Below are 24708 nucleotides of genomic sequence, written 5' to 3' on the forward strand. Positions count from 1 at the left end.
CTAGTCATCTCATATAAAAATTAAAATATTCCAATCTGCTGAAATAAATAGCAAGTAAAGGAATTAAAAAAAAAAAAACTTAAGCCAGATGGCTATCAATTTTATCTCTCCACTAATCTACAATTATCCCTATATAAATATTAATCTGTCTTTTTTCTTATTAACTTAAACACATTTGATAAAATTTTATTCTCTCTGGTTCATTGTGGTTTAAGTATTACCTGGCATTTATCCCATAGAAAAAACTGAAAGAAAATATATTCTCATATGGCTTAACAATGACTCCTAATACCAAATATGCAAATTGTGATGATATATATAACATCAATGAACAAAATACTAATAAGATCATGTAAAAGAGAAGCAGTATAAATGAGCCTTGGTCAAATAAAATCCAGTTATTTTCTTATTTTGGGGACAAGACATGATTATGAAAAATACTTTGTGTAGTGTGACAATCAAGAAGAAGGTTCCTCTTCTTACACTGCTGGTGGGAATGCAAGTTGGTACAGCCAATTCGGAAAACAGTGTGGAAATTCCTTAAGAAATTAAAAATAGAGCTACCCTATGACCCTGCAATTGCACTACTGGGTATTCACCCCAAAGATACAGATGTAGTGAAAAGAAGGGCCACCTGTACCCCAATGTTCATAGCAGCAATGGCCACAGTCGCCAAACTATGCAAAAAGCCAAGATGCCCTTCAATAGACAAATGGATAAAGAAGACATGGTCCATATATACAATGGAGTATTTTATGCCTCCATCAGAAAGGATGAATACCCAACTTTTATATCCACATGGACAGGACTAGAGCAGATTATGCTGAGTGAAATTGGTCAAGCAGAGAAAGTCAATTATCATATGGTTTCACTTACGTATTATGGAGCATAAGGAATAACACGGAAGACACTGGGAGATGGAGAGGAGAAGTGAGTTGGGGGAAATCGGAGGGGGAGACAAACCATGAGAGACTGTGGACTCTGAGAAACAAACTTAGGGTTTTGGAGGGGAGAGGGGTGAGGGGTTGGGTGAGCCTGGTGATGGGTATTAAGGAGGGCATGTATTGCATGGAACACTGGGTGTGGTGTGTAAACAATGAATTTGGAACACTGAAAAAAAATTAAATTTAATTTAAAAAATAAATAAATAAAGTCCACATGGGACCAGAAAACTAAAACCAGTAAATTGACACTTTCTAGAGAACACACACAAAAAAAGAAGGTTCTTGAAACTGCTTTTCTGAAATATTAATACCATTTTCAAAGAAATCATGAAAACTTGTGTATTTTATATAAACTAACAATATGAAATTTAATGTAACTGGATAAAAATACCTTGGACTCATCCTCTTTTTAAAGGATTTACTCATTTTGTAGAGAGAGAAAGAGAGAGCAAGTGTGCATGTAAGCGAGCAGGGGGAGAGGCAGAGGGAGAGGCAGAGGGAGAGAGAGAATTCTGAAACAGAGTTCCTGCTGAGTGTAGAGCCTGACATGGAGTCCGACAAGGGGGTCACTCCCATGATCTTGAGATCATGACCTGAGCTGAAATCGAGAGTCAACCACCTAACCAACTAAGCCATCAGGCAACCCCTTGGACTCATCCTTAAATGAAGAATACTTACTCTTAGCTGAGTTCGAAGTTTGGGTATCTCTTTCACTTTCTCTTCGAGTTCATCATTTTGATTTGTTAATTTAACTAGCTCCTCAGCCATTATTGCGCGTGTTTTCTCTAGGTTGCCAATTTCTAGCTGAGAAACATACCAGAAAGTAATTTAAATCAAAATATATCTTGTTTAATACTTCCACTAATAGAAATCTATTCAATATTATTTTGGGGGAAATAGTATGTCAACATATAGCCATAAACTAACTTTTTCTTAAGGAAATGGCAACAAGAGTTTCTGCTTTCCTCAGAAGTTATCATTTATAGGGCAAAAAGAACTAGAGAAAATCCAATAGTCTGTTTGAAATATACAGCCCTATATTTTTCTCTAGAGAAACAACGTATATTTCAGTCACTCTAAATTACTGCAGAAATTCAGAGAAATAAAAACATACTTTAATGCAGCACCAGCTGTGCGGCTCATATGACAGAATCTGTCAGCACTACCCAATAAGTTAATCTGGGCCCTCAAGTACAGCACACTGGGCTACATGAACATAACACTTATAAAGATGATTCTGATCTTATTTTCCAATTCAAAGACTTGTTCTTTAATAGAGTAGTATTTCAACTAACTAAACTTATATAATGAGAATAAACGGAAAGATTTACCTCTCAGTATATCAAGTGCAACAATGCAAATAGGTAAAATGTTTTAACACCTTACCATATTAAGTTTTTAAAAAACAAGGTGAAGTGGTAGGATGCTGCCTCCCGATTCATGAGGCTTCCTTTCACATGCAGGATGTTCTAATTCTAACCTCTCTTAATCTCCTTCACTCCTTCCTCACAAAGGGAAGTGACTTATCTAAGTGGTAAATCTGGGAATAAAATGACTTTTCAGATCAGCAACTTCCTTTTTTTTTAATGTTTGGGGAAAGGCGCCTGCCAGGAGTTCTCTGCTCCTAGATGCTTGAAAGTCTTAGCTGGCAGGCTACAACACACAGGGAGGTCCACTCCAGGCCCGCATCTGCTGTGATGGGGGAGATAAGTCAAGTCACCCTAACTCAGGCAGTCAGCAGGCTCATTTGGCTCTCATCTTTGGCTATTTTCTCCAACTTGTCTTTATCATTAATATGTGATATATTTTAAACTTCACATGCCATATCTCACTTTATTTCCCAATTTGCTCAGAAGTGAGGTGGAGATGTAGGGTGCTATTTACTGGGGCCCAAAATTTCATTTACCTCTGTAGCACATTTAATTTTTCCAAACCTGTAAATGAGTAATCTCTCCTTCCCTGAGTTTTAGCTGAGACTGCAGATTTTCAATAATGCTGGATCCTGCTCCCATTCTCACAGCATCATAAAGATTGTTTCCGTTAGCTGACATAGACATTGTTCCAAATGAGTGATCATGAGGCTCATCCTATATTGAACAAACCACATTCAGTTATTCAGTTATTATAAACTGAGTTCCATTATAAGGTTCAAACAAAACGCTTCTGCTAACTCTTGTTTTAGAATGTCTGTGACTGGGGCACCTGGGTGGCTCAGTCATTAAGTGTCTGCCTTGGGCTCATCCCAGGGTCCTGGGATCAAACCCCACTTCAGGCTCCCTGCTCAGCAAGAAGCCTGCTTCTCCCTCTCCCAATACCCCTGCTTGTGTTCCCTCTCTCACACATTCTCTCTCTCTCTCTCTGTCAATCAATAAATAAATAATCTTTAAGTAAAATAAAATGTCCAGGACTTTCTCAAAGGCAAAAAATCATCTCTATTTCCTCAGTGCAATTAGCACTCCTTTGGGAATATACAGATGAATTGCCTATGGAATGGCAAGGTCATGGCTCACAGCCAAAAGCTACCTGCATATTTCCTTTATCATCATCGAGTTTAACAACTAGGTACATGTAAGAAATAAAATATCACCTGAGACAGAAAAGATGTTTGTAGCCCTGCCATATCAACTCCACTTATTGAACTCGAACGTGACATGGTAGGAGTGCTAGAAACAGAAAATGGCTTCCGTTCCTTAAGGAGTGAAAAAAAAAACGGTCACATTAAAAACTAAAATGGTAAAAAAAAAAAAGAAAGCAAGAAACTTTTCTAGGACAAATGACAACAAAGACTCATTCTCATTTCCTCATAAATGTTATAGACAGGATATCTAAAGTCTTATTTAAAGGCCCAATAGTAATTTAAAATTGTAGACAACTTGGCCAAATCATCTCAGGACCCATTTATATTACAACATAATTTATTTTTAATGGAACGAGAATGTTTTTGTTCTAACAAGTATATGAACTAACTTCTCTATATTATATATTATATCACCAATTGAACCTAATTCTTTACAGTAAGATTACTAATGAGTTTTATAAACCATCAAGTTTCTGGCTTACCCATTTTATTTTTAAATACATAGTTTTAAAATTCCAAATGAATTCAAAAGGTAATTTCCATGTACACAGAAGTAGCTTTAATATAACATGCTAACTCCCTAGTATACTCCAATCCTTCAAATACAGGAAACTCATTTTAGAAAATTACCTTCCTTAACCAGAAATAAAGTAAATAAATCAGTTTTATTCCCAAGGTAACTAGAGGCCAAATAAAGTACATTAGTTTCAGTGAACGACCACAAAATTTATTTAAAATTGGGCAACAGATTCTATCATTCGAATCCTAGAAATCACAGATCTCTTTGGATAAACAACAAATTACTTTGGACCCACTCTGACAGGATACTGATTACAATACTAGAATTCATCACTCTATTGATTTTAGATATAAGAAATGATATTTACAAAGTATAGCTAAAATTACATAACAATGATTAATCACAACAGCTACTGCCTGGTTATACCAAAAACAAAACAAAATCCAAAATTCAATACCTTTTCTTTTATTGCTTCCTGGTTGAAAACAGCTTTCTTCCTTTCCTGTTCAACTTTCATTTTCTCCATTTCTAACTGACTATTCAGTAGCATCTAATGGAGAGAGGTACAGTTAGATAATTTCTGTACTAAATCATCCTTTTAAGTCCATTCCAAAGTCAAGAACATAAAGTATGTATTCCTATTTGTTTTACTACTAAAGACCAGCTTCCGAAAGTAGTCACATTGCTCACTGCACCATGGCATCTCATTAGTTGGCTAGCATCCCCAACCATTCTCTAGTGGAGAATTATCCCCTATCATTCTCTAGAGGCAACTGAACACTGGTAAATACCTTTTCTTTCCTTGTCTCTTCAAGTGTTCTTACGTATTCATCTTTTAGATTTTCTAATTCAACCTGGTACCTACAAAGATGATAGTACATGCTATTGAAAACTACTTTATTAACTCTTTAATAGACATTTCTACCATCAGCTTGATTTTCCAAATGTATTTTCCAGATGACAGGGATTTTACACTCAGAAGCCAAGCTAGTACTTTTGTGCATTTGATTACATTGCTATTCCGAGCTAGGATTTAATTTAAAAAGAGACTTTCTAAGAAGAATTTGCATACCACCATTCTGGAATAAGTTCAGATTCTGCAAAAGCTTTTAGGGAGTCCTATGAAAGTATCTGTATAGGTTCAAGTATTTTACTTCATAAATCATTTTTACTTGGCCATTTTTTTTAAACTAAAATCTCTAAGGAAGAACTCAGGGAATAATACCACACTAATCGCAGCCTTAATACAATTTCAGATAGATGGATTTTATAGCTTATAGTTCCAAAGAACCCATACATTTATGTAGAAAGACCGGAACACTGCTAAGACCCTTGTAAAATACAAAAATATAAAAATAACTCCAATGAGTAGATTCCAAACTATTTTGTAGTTATAGACTCCTTTCAAAAAAATCCCTTTTAAAGTAATAAATTCTTTCCCTGGAAAATGCAAATACATACAGAACATGCCATACAATTTCAAGAGCCTATATAAAGTTCAATAAATCCTCAAAGCATCCTGCTATAACATCTTATTATTAAATTAATTATTATTAATTTAAACACCATAACATCTTTTTTTAAAGTGCTTTAAGATGTCACAAAACTACCAAGAATAATACTCAACAAACATGCTCACCTATTATTTTCATCCTCAAGTTTTCTTAGCTTATTTTTCTCTGATTCTAACTGGGCCTGAAATCTACTGTTTTCCTGTCTTAAGAGAGAATTCTGTGACTCCATGGAGGACATCTGAGTTTTGTTGGCAAGGAGTTCTTCTGCAGCTGCACGTTCTCTTTCAACTGCTGCTGCTAACAAAGTCTGGGATTCACCTGATTGTAGGATAAAAAAGAAAAATCACATACACTTATACCCAAGATACCAAGTATATTCTGACTTCAAATGGTTAATGATTCAAGTAGCCACACAGGAATCTGTAACTGCTTATTGCCTAAGGCTGACTGCCTACATAGACAAAAGAACAAATCTTAACTTAAAGATATGCTTTACTATTTTCTCTTATTTTACCTTGAATGTGGAGACACATATTAAAAGAGTAATGGACTACAAATGGTGCTGGAGCAATTGGATATCCACAGTTAAAAAAGAAAAAATCAGGGGCACCTGGGTGGCTCAGCCTTTGGCTCAGGTCATGATCCCAGGGTCCTGGGATAGAGCCCCGCATCGGGCTCTCTGCTCAGCAGGGAGCCTGCTTCCCCCCACCCCCGCACCTACTTCTGATCTCTGTCAAATAAATAAAATCTTAAAAAAAAAAAAATCAAACTAAATTATAAAAATTTATATATTTATATACATATATAATTTATATATATAATTGTACATGAAAATTAACTCAAAATGGATCATAAACCTAAGTATAAAACAAAACTATAAAAATTTTAGTAAAAAAGCAACACAGGAGAAATCTAGGATCTAGGAATAGGCAAAGAGTACTTAGGTTTGACACCAAAGCAGAGCCAGAAAAAGAAAAACATAAACTGGACTTCTTCAAAATTTAAGCTTTTGTTTTTATGGAACAGGATAAAAAGACAAGCTACAGCCTGGAGGAAAAAAATTCAAGCCACATTATCCATTGTCTAGAATATGTAAAGAATTCTCAAAACTCACTAGTGAAAATAAAGAGAATCCAATTAGAAAACGGGCAAAAGACATGAAAAGGTGGGGTGCCTGGGTGGCTGAGTTTGTTAAGCATCTGCCTTTGGCTCTGGTCATGATCTCTGGGTCCTGGGATCAAGGCCCTCATTGGCCTACCGACTCAGCAGGGAGCCTACTTCTTCCCTCCCTCTGCCCCTTCTTCCTGCTAGTGCATGCTGTCTCAAATAAATAAATAAAATCTTAAAAAAAAAAAAAAAAGACATGAAAAGATATTTCACTGAAAAGAATATACAAACAGAAAGTAAGCACAAGAAATGATATGCAACATGAGTCATTAGGGAAATACAAATGAAAATCACAGTAAGATATCACTACATGCCTGTCTGATTGACTAGATGAAAAAACAGATACAACACAAAATGCTGGCAAGGATGTGGAGAAACTAGATTACTGTCATAACTATTGCCACTTTGGAAAACAGTATGGCGTTTTCCTAAAAACTTATACAACTACCCACACAACCCAGCAACTGCACAATTAGGCATTTAGGCAGAGAAATGAAAACATGTTCACACTAAAACCTATACAAGAATGTTCACAGTAGCTTTATCTGTATAGAAAAAATCTAGAATGAGCCCAGATATCATTCATCAGGTAGATGGTTAAAGAAAATGTGGTATGCACATACCATGGAAACACACTCAGCAATGAAAAGACTAAATCACTGATACGCATGATAACTTAGATGAACCTCCAGGGAATTATGCTGAGAGAGAAAAAGTGAATTCAAAATTGTCACACCGTATATGCTTCTATTTATATAACATTTTGAAATTCCATAATTTTAGCTGTAGGGAGAGTTTAGTGGTTGCCAAAATTTGGGACACAAAAGGAGGGCCACGAAGGTGAGAAAGTGAGGTTCTAAAAGGACAACATAAAGGATCTTTGTGGTACTGGAACCGTTTAACATCTTCAGTGGATACCTGAACCTACACAAATGATAAAATTGTGAAGAACTTAATACAAACACACACACGTGCACAAATAAGGACCACTAAAACTGGGGAAATCTGAATAAAACTAGTACCTTGTATCAGTGTCAATACCCTGGCTATGTTATTATACTATGATTTTGCAGTGTTAACATGTGGGGATATTGGGTACAACATGCAAGGGACCACCTCTATTATTTCTTATAACTACATGTAAATCTACAATTATCTCAATAAAAAATTTCAGTTAACAAAGATTAATGGATACAACTCTTGAGATTTTTTTCCCACCGAAGTAGACCTAATTCCACTTTATATGGTTATATAATGTATTTGTACTATTAAAAGCATTCTTTAGGGGGTACCTGGGTGGCTCAGTTGTTAAAGTGTCTGCCTTTGATTCAGGTCATGATCCCAGGGTCCTGGGATCGAGCCCCACATCGGGCTCCCTGCTCAGCAGGAAGCCTGTTTCTCCCTCTCCCTCTCTCCCACTCCCCCGCTTGTGTTCACTCTCACTGTATCTCTCTCTGTGAAATGAATAAATAAAATCTTAAAAAAAAAAAAAGCATTAGTTGGTATTTGTGTCCCATGGCTTTGCTTTTATTCCAGCACAATACCACATATCCCTGAGAGGATGTAGAATCCAGTTTAAAGATGACAGTAACAGGTTCTAGTTTTCATTTACTGCTAAAAAATATTCATTTCAGTAGGTGTCATTTTCAGATGTCTGATTTTCACAGCAAATGTCTCTTAATAACAAATGACAGACCTAAAATTTATTCCTATAAATTAAACAATATATAAAGGTTCGTCTAGTTCAGTGATTTTTTTTTTTAAGGAGATGAATCTTTTTCCAGATGTAATCTCACATGAAACTCAAAAAACAAAAAAAGATCGAAAAGAAGGCACTAGTTTCATTAACGCAGCATGGAGGGATATATCAAGCACCTTAATTACAAAGCTGCCCTCTCACCATGACATGGTAAGCAACGACTGATACTAAGATAGTCCTAAGACATCTAAGGGATCACTGAATACTGTTTGAAAACCACTAATCTAGTCTACCCCTCATGATTTACAGGGATACCCATCAGACCTGCTTTTATCACTGTACCATGGTCTCTCTCAAGTAACAGTTAGTTTTAGGCATAGAAAGGACACATGAATTTTTCATGAATATATGCATGCACATATATGCATACATACTTATCTGTGCTTACATAAACAACTTGGAATAATTATTTTCTTAATAATAGTACATAAGGGCAACCTGAAGCATTTCTATAAAGAAGGCTCTTAAGACTCCTCAGAATCTCACAGACCTGTACCCCTGGGGCAAATAATACATTATATGTAAATTTAAAAAAAAAAAAGTTTCCTCAGAATCTGTCTAGCAGAGTTTGATCAGGATCCTCCTTAGACCTATCTCTGTTCTTGGAATTCTACCAAGGACTAGAATCATATCTGATCTCTACCTCCTACTATATTGCAGACAAGCTAGAAAGGGGTCAGATGTAGCAAAAGGCAAGGAAAAAAAATGATTGCAATGGTCTGTAAATATGAAAGGATGACATGGAAGTATATGGGACAGATTTTGACACACTGTGCAAAAGGAAAACAAATGGTTTGAAAGGGTCAATTAGGATATTGGAAAATCAAAGTAAAAAAGGAGAAGAGGTAAAACTCTACAAGTTAGACATAAAGTATAACTATCAAATCAAGTGGATTTCAATTCCATACCATTATTCTAATTCCATAAACAAGAGGAAAGGGCTTCTGCATTGAGCTTAAGAACTAAAGCACTTACCAAGTCTATCAGAAAGATTCTTCTCTAACTTCTCCCACGATGATGTCTGGGACCCCAGAGTTGCTTGCAAATTTTCTATCTGTCGAAGCAATGGTCTTGTTGTTGATGAAACGCTTTGACTCAGCTCTTGGTTTCGATTCTCTGCTTCCTGGAGTCTCTGAATCATGAAATTCTTAAGTCATTACCACTAACACCAATGAAAACTCTAAAAATACTAGCAACAACTTTATGAAAGATTTTTGGAAAGTATTATTTCACCAAGATGAAATTGTTTTTTAATTACATTATTTTCTAATTATTCAATCCTTAAGGTAGTTAGAATGCATAACAGTGTCTAAATAAGTGCTTCTTTACAAAGCTTTTCTAATATAAAGATAGCTTTTGATTACCTTACGGTAAAAAAGACTATCATCCAAACCTCCCAGCAGTTGTCTCATCATCCAAATATTTCTAAGTATTTACAAAAACAGAAAGATCAATCTGAGATGCATTTTCTCTCCCTTTTTCCATGCATGTTCACTGACTGAAAATTAATAGAGTACTGGTATAAAAACTGGAACTGATTATCTGCGCTAGGGTAAGCAAAGACTGATACTAATAAACTGGCTAAAAACAAATGAAAAAACAATACTAAAAATAAAACTGTCATTATAAAATTACTTTCTATATAACAAAATTAAGGCTTTTCATGTTTATTTTTAAGGTGTCCACTCTGGTATTATTCATATAAGCTATAAAAATACAGCAAATGATAAACTATGGTAGTAATCTGCTCACTACCATGATTATTATCTCCACTGAAGGATTTTTTTATTTCTAGGAAGACACATCTTGGATTTGTGTCTAGGAAAACTGTGACAGTACCTGCTGGAGTTCACTGATCTCATGGCGTAAATAATCCTCTTTTCTGGCAGCTGCTTGTTCTGCACGTTGCAGTGCCAGTCTAAGGTCTCCAACCTGTACAAAGAGAACCAATACACTATCACAAATAATATCAAAACATTACTTATAACTTCCTGACTACATTCTGTGTTATGCTGACCTAGTTTATGTATAATACTTACACTGTCCAGTGAGCTCTTACATATGATTATGACATAACCCATTCATCAAGCAGTTGTGAACTGTATGTATACTCAATAAATATATACTTAGAAAAGCATTGTTAGCATTGTTAGGCCAAAAAAAAAAAAGGCACATAAACTGGCACAGGCACTGCCGTGCAGTATAGGAGGAGAGACAGTGCCTCTATAAATGTTTGCAATGTAAGGCGGAATGTGATGGCTATAAAAGCTAGTTGCTATACTCATACACTGCTGTAAATGTAAACTGCTATAGTCTTTTTGTAAAACAATATGGCAATATGTTTAAACAATCACAAAACTTTTCACTTTCTTTCACCTGGTCATCTTGGTCTTGAGCATTTATTCAACAGAAGCAAATCTAAATATATAAAGATACTCACCTAACACTATTAGCTAGACTAGCAAAAACAGACAAAACAAGAAATAGTCTCAATATTCATCAACAGTAATCTATTTTTGCAAATGTTGATACAGCATGAATATTCTCATTAAAAATTATGATAAATGTGAGATAACTGGGTGGTTCAATCAGTTGAACATCGACTCCTGATTTTAGCTCTGGGTTGTGATCTCAGGATCCTGAGATCAGCCCACTGTCAGGCTCCACACTCAGCAGGGGGTCTACATCTCTCCCTATCCCTCTGCTCCTCCCTCCCTCATGCATGCATGCACGCTCTCTCTTATAAAATAAATAAATAAATCTTTAAAAATAATTATGATGGATGTAAAGAAATGTAAAATTTTATAATTTAATCTTAAATGAGAAAGCTGTAAAATAATGATACCAATTATTTAAAAATATACACACAGAGATGAGGATAAGAAGTTAATACCCCAAACTTAAAAGGGGTGCCTGGGTGGCTCAGTGGGTTAAAGCCTTTGCCATCAGCTCGGGTCATGATCCCAGGGTCCTGGAATTGAGCCCCACATCGGGCTCTCTGCTCTATGGAGAGCCTGCTTCCTACTCTCTCTCTGCCTGCCTCTCTGCCTACTTGTGATCTCTGTCTGTCAAATAAATAAATAAAATCTTTAAAAAGAAAAAAATTTAAAAAAAAAGAAGTTAATACCCCAAATTGACATTTATAAATGTGATGATTTTCCTCTTTTAAAGATTTTATTTATTTGAGAGAAAGAACATGCACACAAGCAGGGAGGGGCAGAGGGAGAGAGAATCCCAAGGAGACTCTGCACAGAACGCAAAGCCTGATATGGGGCTTGATCCCACGACACGTGAGATCATGACCTGAACTGAATCCAAGAGTCAGATGTTTAACCCACTGAGCCAGTTAAGGCCCCTAAAAAGTGATGATTTATAAATGGTAGCCCCATGTGCTCTGTCTTTCATTGCCCTAATGTTTATTATTGTAGCATACTTTTAATTTAAAATATTAAGATTTTATCCAACCCAGTTGTCAGAAACACAAGGGGTACATTGATGTGATTTATCATAACAAAATACTGGAAAGAGCCCAAATATCCATCAGTAGGAAATGACTGAATTAACAATGGTATAATAACAATATAACAACAGTATAAATAGCAACAGCAATGTATTACAAAACTGTAAAAAGAAATTCTGTAAAAAGCTCCAAGTTCTATTATGGAGTGAATGATCACCAGAATATTTAAAGAAAGTAAACTATAAGATGGTATAAATATTAAATTATATTTTATGTAAGAACTATGAGGGAGATACAAATAAATATGGGTATAAATGTTATCTGCGTATATATGTGCGGAGGTATATAATTAAGTGTATAGATTTATATACTTTCTTGCATTTACAAACTCTAATGAAATGGTTACTTATAGGCAAGGAAAGGGGGTGGGGCAGCTAAGCTGGAAGCAAATTTTGTCTTAATATATTGTTTTATAGCTCTCGCTTTGGAATCATGTAAACATTTTACATATTTGTGTAAAATTAAATCAAAACTGCACTAGGGTCAAAAAAAAAACTGCACTAGGGTCAATGAGGAGAGAATAGTCTTTTCAACAAATGGTACTGGGACAGCTGGATATCGATGTGCAGAAAACCTAAATGTGAGAGTTAACACTATAAAATTCTTAGAAGGAAATAGGTAAAAACCTGCAAGACCTTAGATTAAGCAACGGGATCTTAAATATGACACTCAAGGCATAGGCAGCAAAAGAAAAAATAGTTGGACTTCATCAGAATTTTTAAATTCATACATCAAAGGACATTATCAAGAAAATAAAAGACAACCTAAAAAATGGTAAAAAATATTTGCAAATCCTACATCCGATGGGAACCTAATGTGCAGAATACATAAAGATCTCTCACAATTAAACAGTTTTTAAAAAGCCTGGTTTAAAAATGGACAAAGGATTTGAGTATTCAAATAAATTCCTCCAGGGGCGCCTGGGTGGCTCTGCCTTCGGCTCGGGTCATGATCCCAGGGTCTTGGGATCGAGCCCTGCATCGGGATCTCTGCTCACCAGGGAGCCTGCTTCCTCCTCTCTCTCTCTGCCTGCCTCTCTGCCTACTTGTGGTCTCTGTCTGTCAAATAAATAAATAAAATCTTAAAAAAAAAATAACAAGACAAAAACAAAAACAAATAAATTCCTCTAAAGAAGATGCAATAATATATATACTAGTCAGGGGTGCTTGGGTGGCTCAGTCAGTTAAGTGTCCATCTCTTGACTTCTGCTCAGGTCATGATCTCAGAGTTGTGGGGTTGAGCCCGCATTGGGCTCCTCACTCAGACAGGAGACTGCTGGAGATTCTCTCTCCCCCTCTCCTACCCCATCCCCATAAATAAAGAAATCTTAAAAAAAAAAAAAAGATACATATAAAGATGCTCAACACCATTAGTCATTAAGGAAATATAAACAAGCACACCACAATCAGATACCATTTCACACTGACTAAAAGGGCTATATAATGAAAAAAATAAATAAAAAAGACAATACTAAACACTGGCAAGAGGAAGACCATCATATATTCCTGATGGGAATGTAAAACGGTGCAAATGCTACAGGAAAGTTTGGCAGGTTCTCAAAAAATTATATATAGGGTAACCATATTGACTATAGGGTATATACTCTACTCCTTAAGAATCTGGAGAATATTGAGTATAGGGTATATACTCTATACTCCTTAAGAATCTGGAGCTATAGTATATACTATATATATAAATATAACTATATATATACTAGCTATATAATATATACCCTAGAATATAGGATATATACTATATATGGCATATATATATAGTATATACTATATATATGGCAGGTCCTCAAAAAATTATATATAGGGTAACCATATATGTCTAGAAGAACTTAAAATAAATGTTCACACAGAAACTTGTAAATGAATGTTATAATTGTGCTATAGCACCATTAATCATAATAATCAAAAAGTAAAAACAACCCCAAATATCTATCAACTGACGATTTTATAAGAAAAAGCCCGACAAATTTCAGTTTTCCTCCTCTATCTGAACTACATGGACTTCCACAGATGTTGTGAATAAGCTTAGGACTTCCATGGATTCTCCTAAAATTGTAAGCAACGCTTAGTATTTATCTCCATACATGCAGTAACACGGTCTTTGCCTTTCATAATATTCTTAAATAAGTATGAAAAGTTAAAAAAAAAAAAAGCAATACTAGTACAATGTAAGCATCACTTTAACAACAGTTCAAAACCACACAATTAAGACTGGCACAATCAAGTACTCTTAGAAAAGTGTCCAATAAGGGGTGCCTGGGTGGCTCAGTGGGTTAAGCCTCTGTCTTTTGCTCAGGTCATGATCTTAGGGTCCTGGGATCAAGCCCCGTATCAGGCTCTCTGCTCAGTAGGGAGCCTGCTCCCCCCGCCCCCGCCTGCCTCTCTGCCTACTTGTGATCTCTCTCTGTCAAATAAATAAATAAATAAAATATTTAAAAAAAGAAAGAAAGAAAGAATAGTGTCCAATAAGATTAGAAAGGAAATTTAGCACATGAACCGATACATGAAGTTTGATTCAAATAACTAATGTAGGGGCGCCTGGGTGGCTCAGTGGGTTAAGCCGCTGCCTTCGGCTCAGGTCATGATCTCGGGGTCCTGGGATCGAGTCCCGCATCGGGCTCTCTGCTCAGCAGGGAGCCTGCTTCCCTCTCTCTCTCTGCCTGCCTCTCTGCCTACTTGTGATCTGTGTCTGTCAAATAAATAAATAAAATCTTAAAAAAAAAAAAAAAACAAAAAAAAACCAAATAACTAATGTACTCTTTAATTTGCAAAAGCACAAAGTTTTTAAAGACTAATGTAACTCTATCTATTGCTTACTTGAATTGCTAATGTTTCTTGCTGCTGACGGGCTTCTTCTTGGGCCTTCTCTAGCGCAGTAGAAAGTTCTTCTTTAGCTTTCATTTCACGACTTAGAGCAGCTTCCTGGGCTTCACTATCCTTCGCAGCATTGGCTTTGTGGAGATCAGTAAGTTCTCTTAAAAAATGAGATTGATAATTTCTATTTAAAATAGTTAATTACGCAGCCACATTAGTAAAGTTTGCATGTGGATTTCCGTAAGTTACACAATGAGGGCAAGTTCATAATAATAAAACTGACTACATAATAAACACTGACTACAGTAACAACACTCTTTTGAACTTGCTTTGACCAGTCACAAGTTCATATATAACTAAGTTCATAAATATTGTTAGTGATTAGATAACAGAAAATATGTTTTTCAATATCCAATTCGATCATTTTAAATGGGTTGCATATTTGTTCACTTTCTTACTTGTATGCACTATCCAGAGCAGCCTGAATACTTCGGTTCTTTTCCTCAAGTTCATCCATGTCTATCTGAAGTCGGCCAAGATCCTTCTCTTGGCGTTCCACCACAGAATTTAGTTTCTTAATGTTTTCTCTATGTTGTTTCTCAACTTCTTCTTTGCCATCAAGGACCTATATTATAAAAATAGACAAAAGTATTTTCAATAAATAACACCATGGTAAATAATTGTATTTCAGGAATCTTAAGTGTTACAATAATGAAGAAAAATTTTAACACTCACTTATTAAATTGCTTGACAAATTCTTCCCACATAATATACCCTGATAAATTATTCTAAATGTCTTATAAACCATGGCCATTGTTCAGGAAGTAATAACAATATATATTTAGAAAATGATTAACATCACCTGTTTTAAATGTTGCAAATCTTCTTCTAAGTCTTTAACTTTTTTGTTCAGCTTTGCAATAATATTTTCATTTTCTTTGTCTTTAGCTCTTAATTTCTTAATAATGTTGGAATTATGCAGTTGCTGTTTTGAAAGTTTTTCTCCTGGCAATGGCAAAAAAATAAACAAATAAATTTAAACAATGACTCAAGAATATGGATAGAATGTTTTATCTAACCAGTGACATAAAATGATAGAGTATTTTTAAAATCACAAAATCGGTGCTCGCTTCGGCAGCACATATACTAAAATCACAAAATCGTAACCATGAATGTTAAACTGATTTGGACAAGAACCATCCATGAATGCTAAAATTACTAGGTAGGGGGCACCTGGGTAGCTCAATGGGTTAAGTAAGCCTCTGCCTTCGGCTCAGGTCGTGATCTCAGGGTCCTGAGATCTGCTCGGCGGGGAGCCTGCTTCCCCCTCTCTCTGCCTACTTGTGATCTCTCTGTCTGTCAAAATAAAAATAAATAAATAAATAAATTAATTAATTAAAATTACTAGGTAGAAGAATGGTAGGTAATAGGATATTTACACCTTAAAAAATCATTCATACCTTAAAAAATCATTCCCACATACTACTTATGGCTTATGAAAAGAAAAATGTGCTTTTACAATGGAGAAATGTGGCTGTCAGTACCTTAACCAAACATTCAGTTTTGGCATCACCAATTGTGGTATATTATGCATCTACTGATGTAATGGAGAGGTGGGTACACAGTATCAGCAATGATATTTCTTACTAGAAATCTCACCTGAATCTAATCATGAAGAAAGGTATAAACTCCTGAACATGGGAATATGTAGGACAACTGGCCTGGACTGCACAAAGCCTTCAATGTCATTAAGACAGAGCCATCCTAGATTGGTGGAAGACTAAAAGGACATAATGGTCAAATGCAATATGCAAACTTTGTCTAGATCTTGGGGCAGGACAAATGACCAGGTATAAAAGTCATTTTTTTTAAGATTATTTATTTGACAGAGAGAGAAATCACAAGTAGGCAGAAGTAGGCAGAGAGGCAGCCAGAGAGAGAGGGAGAGGCAGGCTCCCTGCTGAGCAAGAGCCTGAGGTGGGGCTCGATCCCAGGACTCTGGGACCACGACCTGAGCCGAAGGCAGAGGCTTAACCCACTGAGCCACCCAGGCATCCCATAAAAGTCATTTTTAAAGACCATGGAGATAAATAATGAAATACCTGCTGAATTAATACTTCTTTAATTAATTAATAAGTACACTTCTGAATTAATACTCATTTTCTTAGGTATGATTATGATATCATGCTTGTGAAGCAAAATGTACTTGCTTCTGGAAGATGGAGACTCATAAATTTAGGACTGGACTACAGATTAACCGTAGTATCTACCAAAATTCCAATCACATATTTCACAAAAATTTTTAAAAATCCTAAAATTCATGTGGAACCACAGAAGACCTCAAACATCCAAAGCAATCCTTAGCAAGAACAAAACTAAAAGTATCACATTTTCTCATTTTAAAACATGCTATAAAGCTGCAATAATCTAAACAATGTGGTATTAGCACAAAAACATACAGATCAAAGTAGAGAGCCTAGAAAACCCACTCAAAATTTAGAAAGAAATTTACAGCCAACTGATCTTCAACAAAAATGCCAAGAAAACATAAGGGGAAAGGACAGTCTCATCAATAAACAGTACAGTGAAAACCAGATAATCATATGCAGAATGAACCTAGACCCTATCACACGCCAAATACAAAAGTCAACTCAAAATTATAAAGACTTAACACACCTGAAACTGTAAAATTACTAGAAGAAAACAAAGGGAAAAAACCTTCTGTCACTGGTCTTGGCAATGATTTTTTTGGGTATGATCCCAAAAGCACAAGCTTTTACAAAAGCAAAAACAGACAACTGGGATTGCATCAAACTAAAAAAATACTGCCCAGCAAAGGAAGCAATCAACAGACTAAAGAGATAATCTGTAGTATGGAGGAAAATATTTGCAAGCCATACTTCTAATATGGGATTAATATCCAAAATATACAAAGAATTCATATAACTCAACAGCAAAAAACAAATAAGCCAATTAAGAGATGGGCAAAAAACATGAATAGACTTCTCTCAAAAGAAGACATATGAATGGCCAGCAGATATATGAAAAGGTACTCAATGTCACTAATTGTCAGCGAAATGCAAATCAAAACTATGATGAGATATCACCTCATACCTATTAGGATACCTATTATCAACAAGACAAATGGTTAAGAACTGGCACAGATGTGGAGAAAAAGGAACCTCGGTATACTACTGGCAAGAATATAAACTGGTACAGACACTATGGAAAACAACTTGGAGATTACTCAAAAAATTAACAATAGATTACTATATGATGCACAATCTCACTTCTAGGTATATATCCAAAGGAAATAAAATCAGTATCTCAGAGATATGTACACTCTGTAGCATTATTCACCATATCCAAGTAACCTAAGTGTCATGGATTAATGGATAAAGAAAATGTGTTGTGCACAGAAATACAAAGAATTATAAGAGAATACTATGAAGATTATATATGCCAACAAACTGGACAACTTAGGAAAAGAAGGGATAAATTCCTAGAAACATAAAATCTCCTGAAACTGAATCAGAACGAACAAGAAAACCCGAACATGCCAATTACTAGTAACAATATTGAATTGGTAGACAGAAGACTCCTCTCAAAAGACCAGGAGGTCTTCACAGGTGAATTCTGCCATTTAAAGAATTAATACCTATTCTTCAAATGTATTCTATGAGGCCAGCATTATCCTGATACCAAAACCAAAGCCACGCACACAAAACTAAACTATAGGCCAATATCCCTGATGAACATAGATGTAAAAATCCTCAACAAAATATTAGCAAACTGAATTCAACAATACATTAAAAGGATCACGTGACATGATTTCAATTGTATGTGGAATCTAAAAAACAGAACAAAAAAAACAAACAAGCGAACAGAAAACTCTCAAAAAGAGGGGAAAAAAGGTGGCTACTGAAGGGGAATTGGGGGTGGAAGACTGAAATAGGTGAAAGAGATTAAGAGGTACAAACTTCCAGTTATAAAATAAGTCAGAGAAATAAAAATTGCAGTATAGTGAATATAGTTAATAAAACGGTAGTAATGTTAAATAGTGACAGATGGCTGATATATTTATGGTGAGCACTGAGCAATGTAAAGAATTGTTGAATCACTATGTTGTACACCTGAAACTAATATAACATTGTATGTAATTATACTTGAATAAAAAATTATACTGTACATACAAATGTGTAATTTGTCTTTGCTATCTAAAATTGTGAATATTGGGACGCCTGGGTGGCTCAGTTGGTTAAGCAGCTGCCTTTGGCTCAGGTCATGATCCCAGCGTCCTGGGATCGAGTCCCACATCGGGCTCCTTGCTCAGCGGGGAGCCTGCTTCTCCTTCTGACTCTGCCTGCCACTCTGTCTGCCTTTGATCCCTCTCTCTCTCTCTGACAAATAAAAAAATAAAAAAATCTTAAAAAAAAATAAATAAAATTGTGAATATTTTCCTAGTTCATTAAATATTCTAAAAAAGAAAAAAAGTAGCATATGTGTATATAAAGTAACATTATTTAGGCTTGAAAAAGAAAACCCTGCCATTTGTGATAACGTGGATGAAAATGGAGGCTGAAATAAGCCAGACTCAGATACTGCATGATCTTACCTATATGTGGAATATAAAAAAGTTGAACTCATAAAAGCAGAGAATAGAATGCTGGTTACCAGGGATGGGGGAAATGTGGAGATATTGGTCAAAGGGTACTAAGTTTCAGTTATGCAGATGTGATGTACAGAATGGTGACTACAGTTAATAATACTATATTATACACTCGAAATTTGCTACAAGAATTGATCACAGGTGTTCTCATCACATAAAAAGATGATAACTATATGAGGTGATTGATAAATCAATTAGTATGATTGTGGTAATCATTTCATAATGTATATGTGTATCAAAATTATATAAAATTCTTACTACTAAATTATACCCCAATAAAGCTGGACAAAAAAATTAAGGGGTGAAATGTTATATCTGTCACCTACCTTCAAATGATTTGGCAAAAGGAAAGTGCATGTGTGTGCAGAAAGATATGAAGCAGGTCTGCATAGATGTTAATAATTGATGTTAATAATTGATGAAGCAAGGTAATAAAGTAATCAGCTGTTGTGTACTTTCAACTCTTAGTCTTTCAGATTTTCAACTGTGAATGTAAAAATATTTCTGGGGGAGAGGCACTTGGATGACTCAGTCAGTTAAGCATCTGCCTTTGGCTTGGGTCATGATCTCAGGGTCCTGGGATGGAATCGCACATCAAGCCCCATATGGGGTGCCCTCCTCAGCAGGGAATCTGCTCCTCTCTCCTTCTGCTCTTCTCCCCCCCCCGAACTTGTGTGCTCTCTCTCTCAAATAAATCAATAAAATCTTTAAAAATATATACTTCTGAGGGATACAGAAGCAGTAAATAATTCTATATGAGATCATGGTATTTTCAGTATAACGAACTTCATTAAGCAAAAGAGAACATCATCCCACTTCCTATCTAAATTAATAAATACCAAAACAGTGACACTTGATATAAATAAATATTTTTTTAAATTATGAAACCATGCACACAGCCCTCTCCTCAGTTTCTAGTGTTGTTAACACAGGCAGCTCAAGACCTCAGCATGTCTTGAGATAATGTGTTTTATCAATCTTCCCTTCATTCTGTTGCAGTGCTTAAACTGTGCTTTATAATCATCTGTGCAGTTATATTTCCCTCTCATTAAATTGTAAATTCCTAAAAGACAGGGAGTGTGTCCTATGTATTACTGTATTAAACATAGTATCTGGCACACTAACTGTTAAATATTACCTGAATAAATGAAAAAGAAAAATCGGGTAAAACTAACTTTTTCAAATACACTGATTGTGTCCAATTCTTTTCAAACACTTACTTTGGAAATTCTCTTTAGTTCAATGATTTGAAATGTTCATTCCACCACTACTTGTAATTTAATTTTAGAAATAAATGTACAACATTAGAAAAAGAGTAAAATAAATTATAGTATATATAGCCATATAATGTTTCAATACAGCCATTAATAATGCTTGCAATGCATTTAATAGCATAGGAAAATGTAAAATAATTATAAAAATGTAAAAGATTACAAATTAAATACATGACCTTAATTGTGCTTAATGGTGTATTAAAAACAATTTTTAAAAGGAACTAAAAGAAATTGATAGTTCCTTATAAAACCAGATTATGATCTCTTTTTTTTCTTCCTACGCCTCCTAAAACTTTAAAAATTTCTGCAAGTAACAAGAGTTATTCTCAGAACTAGAAAAACCTTAAGAGGAAAAGAAAAACTCAATCACCTTTTCCAAAACTACCTTCTTTCCTATAATACATATAGAAATTAATCCAGTGTCTATTTATAATAATTTATCCCATGAAGGATATTTAATTTCTATAACCTTGCTAATTTTAGGTCTTTTCATAGAGTGCTAAGCAACTGAAAAAGTAACTGAAAAATTAAAACAAGAATATAATGAAAAGTTCACTATCAAACAACCAAACAATATTATGATACTACATAAACTCCAGGATTATAACCTTCAAATATCTTGGGTTACATGACAGGCTCTAAAACCTGTTAAAAGCTTTCTTATGAAAGCACAAATATTTATTTTTCAGCAAGTTATTTTTTTTTTTACCTCCCTAGAAACAAAAGGCTACATTCATGCATCTCTGCCTCTGTTCACATTGCTCCCTGTTCTTCCATAAATTGTCACCTACCATTTCTGAGGTTTAAGCACAAATCTTTCTTGCTTCCAATTATTTTTTATTGGGAAGTAGCAGCTAATGACGTGGCAAGCATTTCCCTTGTTACAGTATTTTTCATAGTTAACTAAATACGCACCTTCTTCCATTAATCCTCGGATCTGCTCATCTTTCTCTTTCAAAAGATCTGAAGTCTCACTACTATTTAATCTAGTAGCAAGTTCTTCCTTCATAGTTTTAATTTCCTAATTAAAAAAAAAGAATGTGAATACCATAAAGAATTTCACTCTGGGCATATTTTTCAATTTTTTCCATATTCAAAGAAGTCATCAATAATGAAATTTTCTATAAAGATCTGTTAAGTCTTATTCTGTTAAACTGAGTTTATTACCTCAGTTAATTAAGTAAACAGTTTGAAAACAACATAAAAGGGGCGCCTGGGTGGCTCAGTGGGTTAAAGCCTCTGCCTTCGGCTTAAGTCGTGATCCCAGGGTCCTGGGATTGAGCCCCTCATCGAGCCCCGCCCAGAGCCCCACATCGGGCCCTCTGCTCAGCCCTCTGCTCGGCATTCACCACCCCCCATCCGCCTGCCTCTCTGCCTACTTGGGATCTGTCAAATAAATAAATAAAATCTTAAAAAATAAAATAAAGTGTTAAAAAAAGAGAAAACAGCATAGAAAACTTGAACTCAGATATAAATAGGTTTGTTTTTTGTTTTTTTAATATCTCTCTTTTATTTATTTATTTTAAGATTTTATTTATTTCTTTGACAGACAGAAATCACAAGTAGGCAGAGAGGCAGACAGAGAGAGAGGGGGAAGCAGGCTCCCTGCTGAACAGAGAGTCCGATGCGGGGCTCAATCCCAGGACCCTGGGATCATGACCAGAGCCAAAGGCAGTGGCTTAACCCACTGAGTCACACAGGTGCCCCATGATATAAACAGGCTTTAATATGGAAATGCAAATGAGAATAAGTTAACTTTCAAAACCTTTCTTGAGACCTCTATACACTTATTATTAGGTTAAGCACTATATTTGGAACAACATATTTCTCCATTTTTCACTGTATTTCTTTTTTTTTTTTTTTTTTAAAGATTTTATTTATTTATTTGACAGAGAGAAATCACAAGAGAGGCAGGCAGAGAGAGAGGAAGGGAAGCAGGCTCTCCGCTAAGCAGAGAGCCCGATGTGGGACTCGATCCCAGGACCCCGAGATCATGACCCGAGCCGAAGGCAGCGGCCCAACCCACTGAGCCACCCAGGCGCCCCTTTCACTGTATTTCTTTTCCTCATCTAAAACTTGCACTTGCTAGTGCATTGTGAAATGTGGGAAAACATAATTATATAAGGTCCAATCTACTTTAATAAAGCAGAGATTCAGCACAAACATGTCAGGACAGTTTATCTCTTAAAACAACAAATGGAGGGGCGCCTGGGTGGCTCAGTGGGTTAAGGCCCCTGTCTTCAGTTCAGGTCATGATCCCCGGGTCCTGGGATCAAGCCCCACATTGGGCTCTCTGCTCAGCAGGGAGCCTGCTTCCCTTCTTCTGTCTCTGCCTGCCTCTCTGCCTACTTGTGATCTATCAAATAAATAAATAAAATTTAAAAAAAAAACCAAAAATGGAAATGTGAAAAGTGCTCTATGATTTAAAATAAGGTTTTAGGCAATGATCTGAAACCAAACAGCTAAAAACAACTATCATTAGGTACTTGAACCAAGCTTTGTCATTTTATCCTCACAACAATCCTATGAAGGAAGCACTTTATTCAACTTTATTCAATACAAAATTAAGAAAACTAAGACAACACCAGACTGAATAAACTTTGGAGGTCAGAGAGCTATTAAGTGGTAGAGTTTAACTTGAGACCAGGTTTATGAGTCCACAAAGCCCATGCTCTGAACCATCCACAACACTGCTGCGCATTTTCAGCTGTTAAAATTTGATTCACCCATCAAGGCCCAGTAAGACTAACCTGCCTTCCATGAAACTTTCCTCAATTCCCCTGGTCAGACTTCATCCTCTGTGATACCATTCCAAACTGCTTATTTGTCTTTCTCTGTAATTTATTTCATTCTGCCTAGTCCTACGTAGGTGTTGACATTATCTGTTTTCCATCATTAGAAAAGCCAACTCTTCACTTAAGGTACTTCAATTCACCTTGAATTACCTACGGATCCTAAGTTTGGGTGGTGGGGGTTCATACATAGCAGTACACAAAAAACGTGTTGAAACTTGGGGCCCAAGCTTTTCCCCACCTATAGCCCACGGTTTGGGTCTAATTTAGATCTACAATTCAAAGTACATTATAGAAAACAAGCGTTACTTAAAATCTAGTTTGTCGGTTAGACTGGTCTAGATGCAATACAGTAGGGACAAGAAGAGGTGAGCTGGTTAGGTAGTCTCAGGTTACTGTCAGATTCTGAAACAAGGTAGCTAATTAAAGCAACCTAAGCAGAAGAAAGTCTATGACTTATTTCTCTTCTGTAAGAGAATACAAAGAAAAAATATAAATATTAACACTGGCTATGAAGAAGGAGAACTGAGAAAGGCAAATGATGAGAAAGGCTATTCATAGTTAAGATAGAAGAAATAATTACTAACCTTAGCTGGTTACCTATTTCTGAAATAGCCAACGGCTGCAAATTTTAAGAATTAGGAACAATGATTCCCAAACAGGAGTGACTAAGCTCTCAAGAGGATATTTGGCAAAGTCTGCCAACATTTTCAATGATCTTAATTCAGGAAAGGGTTTGATGGATGTGCACTGGGAGATGGGGGGGAGAGGGTGACACTGGATGCTGGTAAACACCCTACAATGCAAAGAAAAGTCCCATACAGCATAAAATCATCCAGCCCAAAATATGAATAGTGCTGAGAAGAAATCTTGTATTAGGATAAATCAATATGATTCACAAGAGTCACTAACCCTTACAATTTTTTTGTTTTAAAATTATTTTGACTTGAAGAAGTACATATATGTCTGAAGTGATTCGACAGTAATAAATGGGAGTAATGATATATTTTTTAAATTTACACAGTGCCTTTTAGATTTAATTGTTACGTATTTTAATGAAATTACCATTTTTGAAAATTATTCTAATGATCCTAGCTATGTATCTTGCAAGGACTTATAGATAAATTATACAAATACTGGCTT

General features: G+C 35.5%; 1 protein-coding gene across 2 annotated transcripts in view; it reads right to left on the reverse strand.

The window, feature by feature from the left end:
- The window catches only part of TMF1 (TATA element modulatory factor 1), a 35734-nt gene that overhangs the window by 2542 nt on the left and 8484 nt on the right, over positions 1-24708 (reverse strand). For both annotated transcript variants that reach the window (XM_045991901.1, XM_045991902.1), the window contains 12 exons: positions 21689-21794; positions 15693-15835; positions 15289-15455; positions 14834-14990; positions 10322-10414; positions 9458-9614; positions 5682-5874; positions 4834-4903; positions 4500-4592; positions 3532-3633; positions 2879-3031; positions 1623-1748 (listed from right to left, as the gene is read on the reverse strand). In XM_045991901.1, coding sequence (XP_045847857.1) covers positions 1623-1748; positions 2879-3031; positions 3532-3633; positions 4500-4592; positions 4834-4903; positions 5682-5874; positions 9458-9614; positions 10322-10414; positions 14834-14990; positions 15289-15455; positions 15693-15835; positions 21689-21794 — 1560 coding nt within the window. The remainder of the gene's footprint in view (positions 1-1622; positions 1749-2878; positions 3032-3531; positions 3634-4499; positions 4593-4833; positions 4904-5681; positions 5875-9457; positions 9615-10321; positions 10415-14833; positions 14991-15288; positions 15456-15692; positions 15836-21688; positions 21795-24708) is intronic.

This window comes from Meles meles, chromosome 20, assembly GCF_922984935.1.
Source record: "Meles meles chromosome 20, mMelMel3.1 paternal haplotype, whole genome shotgun sequence".
NCBI lineage: Eukaryota > Metazoa > Chordata > Mammalia > Carnivora > Mustelidae > Meles > Meles meles.